At 43.7% G+C, this 12,411-nt stretch overlaps 1 protein-coding gene across 7 annotated transcripts in view; it reads left to right on the forward strand.

The window, feature by feature from the left end:
• The window catches only part of RAD54L2 (RAD54 like 2), a 68,539-nt gene that overhangs the window by 23,900 nt on the left and 32,228 nt on the right, over window positions 1–12,411 (forward strand). Inside the window, exon 1 of one of the 7 annotated variants that reach the window (XM_051793398.1) lies at window positions 10,027–11,125. The exons of the other annotated variants lie outside the window; for them this stretch is intronic. Coding sequence (XP_051649358.1) covers window positions 11,092–11,125 — 34 coding nt within the window. The 5' untranslated portion in view covers window positions 10,027–11,091. Of the gene's footprint in view, window positions 1–10,026; window positions 11,126–12,411 lie in introns of those variants that run through there. 7 annotated transcript variants of the gene reach the window in all.

Raw genomic sequence — 12,411 nt, forward strand, 5'->3', positions numbered from 1 at the left:
TTTTCTTGGAGTTCCTTTTACATTCCGATAATTGAATCTTCAGCTTTGGGGCACTTTTTCTCATTTCTGCTCAGCTTTGTTTGCATTTAGTATAGGCTGTCCCATGGATGGTCTAGAGTTTAATTTGGACTTGTATGGCACAAGCTTTCAACTCTTGTTGGAAGCAATTCTTAAACCTTTTCCCCCTGCCCTCAAGGAAGAAAAAGTGTCTGGAAGGCTTGTTTTCTGAATATTTCTGAGTAAGTGAGAGCTAATAACCACATGGCTTCCATCCTTCATAAGTTTCTTCAGTGGTGGTCAGTTAGTGAACCTTGGCATCGTGTGTAGGAGCTCTTACAGCTTTAGTCTTTTATTTTGCTGGTGTGCTCCTTCCAGGCCATTCCTCCTCTGACCCTCAGAACCCCTTCCCAGTGGCTGCCAGCCCGCATGGCCATCCCAGCAGCACGCTTCAATCCTAGTCAGAGGCTTCCACTGCTTCTCCAGCCTTGTCATCCCTGCCCACTTCATCTGTTTTCTCATCACTTGTGGGTTGCAGCCCTTGTTTTATCGTATTTGATTTTCTGATAGCAGTGCATGACTGCTAAGAACTTTTTTCGTGAACTCCCTAAATCTTTTTCACTAGAAATGTGGTGTACTGATGACTGTAGAGATAAAGGGCTGTTTCAAGTCCTGCACTTTTTCTCTGATCCTGGTAGTTGCTCAGGGCTGTGTAGAACTCCATAGGAATAAAAGCTGATTTGAGCAAAGAGGAAACAAACCTCCAATATGGATTTTACAGATCCTTTCAAATGCGGGGACTGTTCATACCTCAGAGCTTTCCTGAGGAAAGCTGTTATGTGTTCGAATGAATCCCACTGTAGTGCTCTCTTTTCCCACTCTTTGAATGTCTTTGGATTATTCTGATTGAAGTCTCTGGAATTCATTCTCTCTTACTCATATGTATTGCTGTAATTCTGCTATTAATAGTGATGGCAAGTTGCTTGTTTTCTTACCTCTGAGTATATGGATGAAACACTTTTTTTAAAGTGTAGTTCAGGGGTAGAAGTAGTTGTTCGATTCTCTGAAAGATTCCTTAATGAGCACAGGCATTCAGACACTGTCCTCAGAGGCTGCTGGTTGTGTTTGCATTACAGGTGTATGGTACAGAAGTACTTTTAGGGTATAGCAGTGAACATTTTTCCAGTACTACAGTAGTACTGCAGTTCTTACTGTACAAATATAGCAGTCAACACCAAATAATAACATATGAGATGCTACTGCTGTGCTATGACAAGCTCCATGGAATTGGCCTTGCCTTCTGCCCTGTGTTGTTCACCTTGTCTGTTTTGTCCTTTCTCATCCCCTCTTTCTTTCCTCAGGGCTGGGAGTGTGCTAACTCTGTGGCATCTCTGTTTGACTAGTAGAGAACTGGAGAGGTTCCCTCTTCCCAGCTCAGACTCATATTGTTCCTCTTACTTCCTGGCAAAGTGCTGGAGCAAACCCAGACTGGTTTGTGTGGGGTTTCCATGGACATACAGGCCCTTCAAGAGGAGTGAATGAGGAGCACAGGTGGTTGGTGGTACAGAACAGCAAGTCCCAGGAGAGGAGGACACAGGGGTGCATGTGCTCTTTTGCTGTGCAGCTCCTCAGCAGGGTGAAAGTGTCAGGGCCAAGTCTCAGAACCCCTGGGAGATTGGCACAGGAGGTGAATGAGGGGAAGAGAGACCTTTTTCCTCATCCTGGCCTCCTAAAACTGTGCTCATCCTGTTTGACATTTGATAGTATCATGACAGATTCAGAGTTGCCTTTCCTTTCTGGAGATGATCCACAATATATTTCAGTGGCTGCTTTTTGCTTGAACTTGAGCTGCCACTGGATATCATAGTTTTGAGTTTCCCAACAAACCAAGGCAGGAATTCATCACTTCAGGTGGCAACCACTGATGATCCAGATTTGAAGAGTTCTTTGCTTTCCTTGAGCCCTCGCTAGAGGAAACCCTGTTCATTTAAAGGGGTCCTGCTAGACCTGCTTTGCCTACAATTTTCACTTGGTGATGGTTGGGGAAAAAAATGTTGGCATGAAATTATAGCAAGAATGGATTTTGTTTAATTTCATGCTCCTTTGTGGCTCTTTGTGGGTCATCATCGTGGTGTGTACAGCAAGGGGTGCAATCACATTGAAAGGAAGATTGATTTGTAGCTGCCTGGGTAACTTCCTTGTGTAACCCAATGGTAAAAATCATTAGTTAACACCTTACTTACTAGAAACTTCATTGGAACCTGGAGTTATTAAAGCTGAAATTATTTTGGAAATCTGTTTTTAGAGTCATGTGGAAGTGTGGGTTAATACTTCTTTGAATGGTACATGAATGCATCCTTGAAGTACAGAGATCTGCTACTCATTTTGGAGATGGTGTTATTCATGTGCTTCCCACCCCAAATCATTCCATCTTTTCTTCTCCCCAACAAATTGCTGGAACAAAACGAAACTGTGGGGTGTGTGGGAGTCCCCAGCTGGATATATGTGGTTGGGAATAGAGCAAATTTCTGTCCTTACAGGGGAAGAGAGGAAAGTCTTTGGTATAAATCTGTTCATTTTGAAGGCTCCTCCTGCTCAAATGCATCAGTTTTGCTTTTCAACTGAAGTCATTCTTAAAAATTAGGTCATGTTATCCTCACCTGTATGAAACAGGCAGAAAAAGAGTGTGGAGACAGTCTCCTGAACAATACCCTACTAAATGGTATCCTATTATCTATATCATTTATATCCAGATTTAGAAAGGCCCATACTGCTGGAGGAAAAAAATAGGATGATAAAAGGAACTACTGTTAGAAAGTAATTTACCTGCACTTTTTACTCGATTTAGATGGTCCTGCTTGTGTTGGTAAATGGAGATTTGTCCCAGCAGTCTGAAATCTTTTTGCCTTCTACTTTTGACCAGACTGCACACCATTTTATCTTAGGAAACACTGATCTCTAAGTTGTCCTCCCTATCTACTGGAAAATGAAATATATTCCTTAAGAAGAGGAGGAAGAAATACATACTTACTTCTCTAATCTCTCAACTTCTTTTAGAAAGCAGCCTTTCACAGCTGTGTCTTTGGGTGGCATCAGGGCCAGATGGGCATCCCAAGGTCGAGGCAGCCTCAGACAGCAGCTGCTCTTTGAGGAACCTTGTAATGAGCTGCTTCCATCTGCTGCAGTACATGGCACAGTTGACTTGGTTGCTGCTTGCTTTCTTCCTCAGTCTAGTGACACGTGCTTTGATCTCCTGTCCTTGTTTAGCTGGTGGCAGGGGGTAAGGAAAGGCACAGGCCCATCAGAGTAAGCTTGGAGTGGAGAGCAGGCTCTTTTTGTTGATTGAAAGTGGATGAGTTGGAGGAAAAGGTGTGGAAAGAAGCAAAAGTCAGGTCATTCCTAAATCTGGAAAAGCACTGAAGATGATCATGAGGGTGGCTTTAATTTGGAGCTCTGCTGTGTTCTGTGTGTATATATTACAGAGTGATGGGTGCCCATAAGTGATAATCCTATAATTTAATCTGCAAATTGAACTTTGTAGAGTGCAAGGTGGATTTCTTGGGGAAAAGGGAAGAGTGGTGATTGATGTCTTCCCATTTTTTCCTACTTGATGGACTTCCTTATCTAGATTCTTTTATTTTGGTTACTTGTGACTGGATGCAGCTCCCTCTAGAGCCCACCAGTGCTATTTCTAAGGAAGCTGGAAGGGCATATCCTGGGGAAAGCAAACCTCTGCTCAAGTCTATGATTTTGCCTACACAATGGCTCTGGTCTTATTAAACCTTAGAAGCCAAACCTGAACTTCCATGTTGCACTACCACTGTGCACTTTGCTGTTCTTAAACAGCCAGGTAGATTTTAATGCTTGTAGTAACTTTGTAGACTGTCTTCCAAGCCAATAATTACCTGCATAGAGGATGGCTGGTGTGGTATCATAGAGGTACAGAAGTAATCACTACCTGTGAAAGAACTTACTTGTGAAGTATTATCCTGCATATTAAAATGTGTTTAAACTTTATCAAATTGTTTTAGGAAACTGCATTACCTTGGAAAATGATCCTGATGGATCAGAGTGTTTAAATGTGCTTTATCGTACAGGTGCAGACTGTGGGGCTCAGCCTCAAGTCAAGTGGCTGTGGGTAACTCAGTCAGCAAGTACTCATCTAACTGCAGATTTTGGATGCATTTCTCAGGTGACTTGGTGTAACTAAGAAGTTGAGAGCTTTCTATTTTTTTCTCAGTTCCTGAAAGTGATAAGAGCTTTGTCTGTTAAGGGTGTGCTCTCTGCATCCACAAATCTGAAGTTCAAGGCTTGTGTTGGTTTTCCCAAGACTCAAAAAGTTAGGAGCTGGCTGGTTTCTATGTTTCCACAATTCAGCTGAATAAAATACAAAAGATAGAGTTAGTATCAAAGGAGAAAAGAGACTGGATGCTAGCATTTGCAGTTTTAGCAATCCTGCTTGTTGAGTAATATGGAAAGGTCACATTAAAATAGTGAAGAAGTAGGTTTGTCTCTCACTTATGCAAGAGCCCCACTGATTTCTCTGGGAACTTTGCTTTGTTACAGCAGGCTGCAGATTTGAACCATTATTTTTATTCTGGCAGTTTCCCAGTAGCACAGTCTGTCTGTCAGAACAAATGCTGTTTCTGTGAGCAGTCTGAGGGGCTTGGACCTGCCCGGCTAGCAGGAGTCTCCATCCCCAGCACACTGTGGGGGAGCTCCTAATGCTTGTGCAGACCCTGGGGCAGGCACCCAGCTCCCTTGAACTGGATTTGCTGGACCCACGAAATGGCAACATTAAAGAAAAATCCTCTTGGGTGCTTTGCTGGGAACAGCCAGTGCTGGATGCTTTGTTAGCTCCCCTTCTGCCCATTCTGAAGCCGCAGATCGCCTGGCTGGGTATTTTGTTGTGTTGGGGCAGTTTGGGTTGTGGGAGGATGACAGAGGTTTCTTGCCTGCCGGCTGTTTGCCAATGAATCTGGGAGGAAGAGGGGAAGATAACAGGAATGGGGAGGAGCGGTGCCTGGGGTTTGGAGGGGTCTGTTGACTGATTCCAGGCTTTTAAGTAACCCTGTGAACTGGGTTATTCTCAGCAGGGTGAGGTGTGGCTTGAGGGCTGCTGTGGGAAAGAGGGATGAGATCCCGAGGAGTGCTGTCCCCCAGCCCCCTGCTCAGGGGGTTACAGACTGACGGTGGTGCAGGTCAGTCGCTGAGCCTTTCGCCATCTGCCTGCTCTGTCCGAAAGTTCAGACTCTTTCCCGGTCTCCTCAGTTTATCCCGAGCAGGGGAAAGCTCCGAAAGAAAACGTCGGTGACTCCCCTGCCCGCCTCCCAGGCGCCCTGACAGCGGCTTCCTTTTCGAGAGGGTGGCACAAAGTCTGGCATAGTCGAAGTGTTATATAACCCGGAGTAATGACTTGCTTTACTTCTTTAAAAGGAGGTGATGACGCCAGAGCTCTGCTTCCTTCAGAGCCACCGATTGGGCGCAGGGCCTGGCAGATCTCGTGAAATGATGGGGTGTTATAAAGAGCTCCACTTTTCCCCCCTTCTTTTTCTCCCTCCTTCCCTTTGATCTGTTGCGTATGATGGAATACAAAATAGAAATCCTTCTATGCAGTTCAAGAGCAGCCCACGCCCATGGCTCTGCATTTTCTATATATATGTACATGGAGTTTTTCAGAGGTTTTTTGCCCGTGTTTTATCTATTCTCTTAAAGCTGCCACAAACGTGAGAGCAGCGTGAAGGCACGGGGAGCAGTGAGCGAGCAGTTATTAATTGAACAAAACATTGCTCCAAGTCTTCTTCCTGCTTTTCTGATAAGCTTTGCAGGATATAGAGGTTGTGCTTTATTGGCCAAAACCTTGCTTTTTTCCTTCCATAAAGCAGCCAGAGAATCTCTAACAAAGGACAGTCCCACTTCCTTCTCTGTCACGCTTGGTACCTTTTGCCCCATGAACGTTTCCATCATCAGCTTTGTACTGCACGTAGTCACTGCTGACAGATACTGTGTTCCCTCATCTGCAGCTTCTGAAACCGTGATGAAATCACACGGAAACTAATTAGCAAATTTGTAATGTGGTATTTTCCCTCCTGAACAGGTAAGGAGTGGCAAAGTCACTTTGCCAAGGTTGCCTGATGAGTGTGAAGAAGCCAAAGTGAAAATCCTCTGGTTTGCATTTTAGGCAGCGCCCCTTTTATGTTGCAATGTATGAGGTGAAACACTCAAAGTGATTTTCATTTGAGTTTGAAGCGGTGCAAGGGGTCCTTATCTTCATTTTCTGTGGTACTGTGCTGGTTTTAATGACTGGTTAAATAAAATGTACATGTAGCTGTATGTTGTACCAATATAATATTAAATAATAAGAGTTTGGAAGGAGGGAAGGAACTCTTAATTAAATTAGAAGTATTCTTCAGATTTTAAAACACTATATCACATTAGAGTTATTTCCTTTGTCTTTTTTAATTTCTTGCTTAGGCTTTACAGAAACTGCAACACTGAACTTTCAGAAGTGTCTAGCTCATCATTTGGATCAAAGTGTTTTTTATTTCATTAACAGTAGTTTGTACTACAGATGTTGAGAATGTCTTGTTCACATTTTCTTCAACATGCAGTTCACTGACTCAGTCTCAAAAAAATTCTAAGTAGGAGTCAGAAGACTTTATTTTCACTTGCAGATATGCAAATAGGAATGAGACAGAAGAAAGCTACAAGATAAAATCTTTTTGGGCTAGGTGAACAGAAACTTCTAGTTTAAATCTGTGTCAAAACAAATTTTGCAATTAATCTGCAGGTAATCTTCATCTATGTAAAGTATTTAAATACTTGAACTATTAGAAGCCATTTTAAAAATGGCACTTTTGTGTACTCTTAGCTTGTGATTCATGTCAAATTTGCACATACCTGAAAATGAAGGGAATTAAATTAAACTTGTACAAAATCACGCTTCTGTGGTGCACATATACAGTTGTGTCATCTTCAGCAGCAAAAATGTAGCAAGTTACAGAAAGAGATGAAGAATCAGTTTCTTGAATATAACTGGGATTGTAACTCAGTGGATTTAGCTTTGATTAAGATTATGATAAATATCTGTGGTATAAATTCTTTAACTTAAAATCATTCCATTTTGTCTAATAATAGCTTGTTTTCTTCAGTACATTTTAGCAACCTTTGAAAGCCTTGGTCTGAAATCTCAAGCAGTGTGTTTTGCCTCGGTAAGAGTCTGAAAAGCATTTGCAGGAGGTGTTGCATTGTGTCACTACCTGAATTTTGTGTTACATTATATAAGACTTCCCACTCCCCCATTTATTATTTTAGATGAGTGTGGGAAATAAAATAAATCCAGATTTATATGAATAAAAGTAAAATGAGGAAAAACAGATTTATCACATTTTATGCCTTGTGGTTCAGTCCAAAACTCACTAAAGTCAATGGAAAAACTCCTCTCATTTTCCATGGTTGGTTTAGATCTTATCAAAAAGAATTTTTATTTACAGTGCAGTGTTTGTTTAAAAAGCAAATGATTCTCAAAGCCAGCAATACCCAGTTGCCAACACATAGTGTTATGGAGTTCAAGTGTGATTCTATCTGAACTGTTTTAGGTGGATAAATGCCACCTTATACCATGTCCAACTCAAACCTGATAGTGTTGTGTGTTTTCCATGTTGCTAAAACAACATGGAAAATAGGACAGGGAAAGTGGCCTTAACGATAGGTGTACTGACAGGTGATAATCAAGAGTGAAATGTGGCTGTCAAGCCTAGTTTCTGTTTAATGACTTACAAACAATTTGGGTTTGTAGGCTACTCACTGGAGGTCAGCAGGTTGCGCAGAAGGAGCTGGTGGATGTGGAGCATGGCTGTGAGAAAGCTGTGGGATGGGAAATATTGATATTTTATGAAAATACAAACTTTATAGTGTTGGGTTTGTTGTGTTTTTTTTTAATAGGAGAATCAAATTGTTTGCAAGGGAACCTCTCAGGTGATAACAATTTCTTGAGAAGCCTCTTGTGATGTACAGCACAGCTGTACAATTGAAAAGAGCTTGTGGTTTGAGATGAGGTAGGTGAGGTGTGACAGCTGGGTAAGATTTCAGACTCTGTAGGGGAGGGAGAACATTCTTCCTTGCTGGTAAGACTGGCCTCAGAGAAAAGCTATTCAGTAAATGGACTTATCTGTAACAAGATTACCTTCCATGAGGAGATCATTTTATAAACTGACTGTTTCTGGCAGATCTAATTCTTGGCTGTGTGAATATGTATTTTTCCTGCCTAACAGTGATGGCCTCACCAGAGGGCTGTTGTGAGTAGAAGAGCTAGAAGAGTTCCTCTTCCATTTTACACACTAAGCTGAAGAAAGAAATTCCCTTTTTATTGCTGTCTGCAGAAGGACAGGTATAGGTTACCTGTTTCACCCAGTGTATTGAACTGCCATTTTCCTCATCCTTGACTGCTGTAATAAGCGTGTGTTGGGGTTTAACCCCAGCTGGCAACTCAGCCCTAAAGAGCTGCTCACTCACTCTCCCCCAGTGAGATGGAGGAATTGAAAGGGTAAGAGTGACAAGTGGGTTGAGATAAAGACAGTTTAGAAAATTCATTCCCCACTTGCCATAGGCAGGCAGGTGTTCAGCCATCCCCAGGAAAGCTGGGCTCCATCACAGTAACAGTGACTTGGGAAGACAAATAGTATCACTCCAAACATCCCTTCTTCCTCCTCCTCCTTCTTTCCCCAGCTCTATATGCTAAGTATGACACCATATGGTCTGGGATGTCCCCTGGGTCAGCTGAGGTCAGTTGTCCCAGCTGTGTCCCTTCCTAACTCCTTCTGCACCCCCATCCTGCTCCCTGGTTGGGTGGGGTGAGAGGCAGAAAAGGCCTTGACTCTGTGTAAGTCCTGCTTACCAATAACAAAAACATCTCTGTGTTATCAACACTTTTTGCAGCACAAATCCAAAACACAGCCCCATACTAGCTGCTTCTTCTTTGAAGAAAACTAGCTCTCTTCCAGTTAAAACCAGCACAGTGTGCCTTGCAAAGTACCCAGTTGTGTTTGCACAAATACTTGTCTTTAAATCTTGCTTCATAGTTTCATAAGTCTGTTAGGTCAGATGCTGAGGTCATGTTTGCTTATTTATTCCAACCCTACAAAGTCCTTATAAGGCCTGTTACAAGATCCTTGGCTATATACTTCTTAATATATTCGTCCCTCTTTTCCCCCTTTATAAACACTATGTTCTTGTGTACCAGCCAAACTGTTTGAATCTGTGACACAGGTGAAAGGCTGTCCTGTCACTGTGACTCTTAATTGTAATACAGTTTATCTTTTCTTTGGTAAAATTTATATAGCTCTAATTGTGAAAAAGCACCTTGGGTTTGTTTCAAAGCTGTGATGTACCCTGAAGCACTGAGGGTATTTTGATGGTAGCATTCTCTGTGCCCTGCCACCCTCTCAAGTGAAAGGTCCCATAGAAATGGCTGGAGTCACACACAGGGTAGCTGGGCTCTGCCCTGGCTGTGCTTGCAGACCTTTAGATCAACCTTTGCTTTTAGGAGCTCATTGTCCTGGAGTCCTGCAGGTTCTGTGCCAGGGCTGTTCAGACACAGCCTGCTTTGGGTTTCTTGTGCCCATCCTGGTTTTCCCAACACTCACTCACCAGTTGTTTCAATAAAGAGCCATTACATGGCCAAATGCTCACTAGCAGCGAGCTAATTTCATTACCTGTCTGTCAGCCCAGGTTTGCTGCTTGTTACTGGCATTGGATGTGCCTGTGAAGGGAATTAGGCATGCAAAAAGTCTCTGTAACACTGGAGAAGGATGGATAGCCTTTAGGAGTTCAACCACAGCTTTAAAGGACTTGTTTTCTCTTGTATTTATTTATTCTCTCCTGTGCCTGTCCTGGTACAGATGGATGATGGGGACAAAGGCTCACTTAGAGTAAACTCACACTCCACAAATTCTGGCAGGTTGTTTCCTAAAAACTGGGATATCTCATTCATAAAACATTTGCTACACCGAGAGCCTTCTGCAACTCACAGTGCTGTGCGAGCTGCTGATTTAATGAAGTGAACAGGAGGCTCTTTCACCTGCTGCTGTACAAACAGGTTACCAGCTCCATCGAATTGCTCAGGTTGCTTGGAAATCAGCAGGCATCATGCAAATAGTTGGTAGGATCGCGATTGGTTTCAAAGCCAGAGCGGCTGTACTTCTTTTTGCACCTCCCTCCCACCCTTTTTCCCTTTTGTGCTCTGAAACTTGGAAGCAGGGCTACGGTCCCGCCTGTCCCCTGCTCTGAACGTCCTGTTGTCTGTTGGGATTCCCCTTGCGCGGGGCCCCAGCGGAGCCTGAATGGTTATGTAAGGATTTTTATTTTATTCTCAGTCTTGGTCTCTGCCACTAGTTGAACTGGATCACAGGCTGAGTGAATGGGATCCGGTCCGTACGGCGGGCAGCTCCAGAGGGGAGAGACCTCCCCCGTACACACCCACTCGGCCTCCCTGCTCCTCTCCTCTCTTCTCAAACTCTTTTTCCCAGGTATAACCGAGGCTGCTCCCGCCGATCGGGAGCACGTACCGAAGCCAAACCGTCCCGGCAGCACCGCTCCAGGCATCGGCCCCCAGTGGAGCAGCAGCTACCTCGGGCAGGGCTGTGCTGTTTGACTCTCCGAGCAGGGGAGGAGATAGTGGCAGTTTTTATTTAGGCTGAACACGAGGCATATTTAACTAGTTATGTAACGGTGACCCCGGTCCGTCTCGGCTGGGTGCAGGGAGGATATGTGCGTACTGACTCCCGTCACACCGGCGGGGTGGATTCAAGCACCGCGAGCTATTTACCAAAGTTATTTTCAGAAACCTTAAGCGCAGGTTTCCCTGCCTGTACCCTGGACTGTTTTATCAGGAGGCATTTCCCGCCTGCGAACTGAACAGCCAGTGAGAGTGGATTTAGTGCTCGCTGGGCTGCGGGCAGAGATAAGGAGTTGTCGGGAGGGACTGGAAACTTTTGTCCTGAAGACCCTGAGGCAAGAATAGCAGAAGGGCTGAGAGTGTGCGACCAAGGTGAACAAGTGTGCGGGCAGAGGGCTTGTCCTGGTGCACTGAGCAGCATGTTACTCTTGGATGAGTCTCAGCAGTTTCCAGGTAGGACACAGGTTGGATTTTTTGTGGGTTGATTTTTCTTTTTTTTTTCTCCCTTGTTTTCTTTTCCCTCTTGCTCTCCTGTTATAGGCCTCTCATTTTCCCACCCCTGTGCCAGAGCACCCCACTCACTGGCCAGCAAAGTGCATCAGGAACTGAGACTCTTCTGTGGGGCTCAGGTTTTAGTATGCTCCCTAATAGGCAGGGATAAAAGTGGTTGAGTTTTCAGTCTTGCAGTGCCTGTTGGCCTGATGGAGAAAATATGAGAAGGAAGCTCTTTATGTTTTAATTCTGAAGTCTTTGATGGTGTGACATTCTGGGTCCAGCTGTTGTAATTCTGCAAATGGAATTTTTAGAGAGGAGGCAGTTGTTAATAGCAATATTATTTTATATTCAGCGTCCTCTCTCCTACACCTTGCAACTTTTTGTGAATGCTTTGCCTTCAACATCCTACTTGATAAGAGTTTTGAGAGCTTCTTCTGTCAGTGAAATGCTTGGTGACTTGGTGACCGGGCAGCAATCTGGGCAGGCAGAGCTATTGGTGCTTGCTCCAGATTCCCTAATTAGTGCCTAAGAGACTAAGAGCTACTTGGCCCTTTTTTCCCCCCCTATCAAGTGGAAGATGCTGGTGAAACCATCACAGGAGTTTACAGTTTGGGGATGGCTGCCACTTAGTTTGCTTGCTGGTGGGAGGATGTTGTGTGTTGGAGAAAAAACTTTGTTCAGATTTGAAGAACTTTTTAAATTTGTAATTTAACTTGTTGCTTTGTGGTCAGGTACTTGAGGATTCCAGGCTTCTTCCACCTTGTTCATGTGGCAAATACCTCCAAAGTCATGCTATGAACTTAATAGACTGGTCAGGAATGGTCCCCAGGAGTTCCAGCTCTGGATTCCTAGTTTAAAGTGCAGTGCAGTGTGGTCATCATGAGGAGTTTTTATAGAAATAAGCCATGCAATATTTGTTATCCATTAGTGAGAGAGGTGGATTCCAGGAAAAAAAAATCCATCTTATTTTTCTGGTTGTGGTGGCAGGACAAGAAGCTAATTCTGGGAGAGCGCGATCTGAGAAAAGAAAGGAATTACAATAGAAAATGAGTTTGGATAAATGAGGAATCTGGGTGATGATACAAGTGGCTTATGTAACTTAGTCTAGATAATAGGTATAAAAACAGAAGATGGGGAGGGGAAGATGCTTTTGCAAATGGCACTGTAGGTCGTACATGGAGGGGGAATGCAAAGTTAGAGGCCTTCCAAAAATTTTGGGTGGAAAGATCTTTTGGGGTAATTTG

This window comes from Manacus candei, unplaced genomic scaffold, assembly GCF_025592945.1.
Source record: "Manacus candei isolate 608988 ecotype Guabito, Panama unplaced genomic scaffold, ASM2559294v1 h1tg000036l, whole genome shotgun sequence".
NCBI lineage: Eukaryota > Metazoa > Chordata > Aves > Passeriformes > Pipridae > Manacus > Manacus candei.